At 31.9% G+C, this 803-nt stretch overlaps 1 protein-coding gene across 1 annotated transcript; it reads left to right on the top strand.

The window, feature by feature from the left end:
* Positions 1-19: 19 nt before the first annotated feature.
* Positions 20-757, top strand: LOC103254070 (inositol hexakisphosphate and diphosphoinositol-pentakisphosphate kinase 2-like; the record flags this gene model as incomplete). Its single annotated transcript, XM_008052232.1, has 3 exons — positions 20-52; positions 196-317; positions 575-757. Coding segments are annotated over exons 1-3 (324 nt in total), but the record flags the coding sequence as incomplete, so codon positions are not given.
* Between the last annotated feature and the right edge of the window lie 46 nt (positions 758-803).

Raw genomic sequence — 803 nt, 5'->3', positions numbered from 1 at the left:
CAGGCTGAAGAACTTGGAAGAGCTTTCAGGTGTATGTATCCTGGAGGTCAAGGTAAATCTTGGCATTTTAAAAAATTTAAATTAATTTCACAAGTTGTACTTTTGCATCCTCATTTACTTTGTGATGTTATTAAATATTATAGAAATACAGTGAAATAAAAATATAGCTTAAGTGATTTGAGGATTTGTTTTCAGGAGATTATGCAGGATTTCCTGGTTGTGGTTTACTTAGATTACATAGCACCTACAGACATGACCTCAAAATATATGCCTCTGATGAAGGACGGGTCCAGATGACTGCAGCTGCTTTTGCAAAGGTATATATAATTTTTTTAAAGAATTACTAGAATTTTTATCTAATATTGCATTTTAAGGCATTTTTACTAAGGCAGTATTTTTAAATTCCATATTTGGAACTTCAAGTGAAGCCTGAATTATATTACGAATAAAGTTTATTTATTGCAAACTTTTTACCTTATGAAATTCAGCATGTAACAACATAATTATGATACTTTCTGTTATTTTGCATATCATTTTTTAATCTACCTGTGTTGGCTTTATTTAATATGTTTAGGGGCTATTAGCTCTAGAAGGAGAGCTTACACCCATTCTTGTTCAGATGGTGAAAAGTGCAAATATGAATGGTCTTTTGGATAGTGACAGTGACTCTCTGAGCAGTTGTCAGCAACGTGTGAAAGCAAGGCTTCATGAAATACTTCAGAAAGACAGAGATTTTACTGCTGAAGATTATGAAAAGGTAGGTTTTAGTAAACTCTTTTATGTTGTGAAATATTACACAAACA

This window comes from Carlito syrichta, unplaced genomic scaffold (assembly GCF_000164805.1).
Source record: "Carlito syrichta isolate Samal-C Ts95f unplaced genomic scaffold, Tarsius_syrichta-2.0.1 Scaffold268467, whole genome shotgun sequence".
In the NCBI taxonomy this organism is placed as follows: Eukaryota; Metazoa; Chordata; class Mammalia; order Primates; family Tarsiidae; genus Carlito; species Carlito syrichta.
This window is presented reverse-complemented; position numbering and strand designations above follow the sequence as displayed.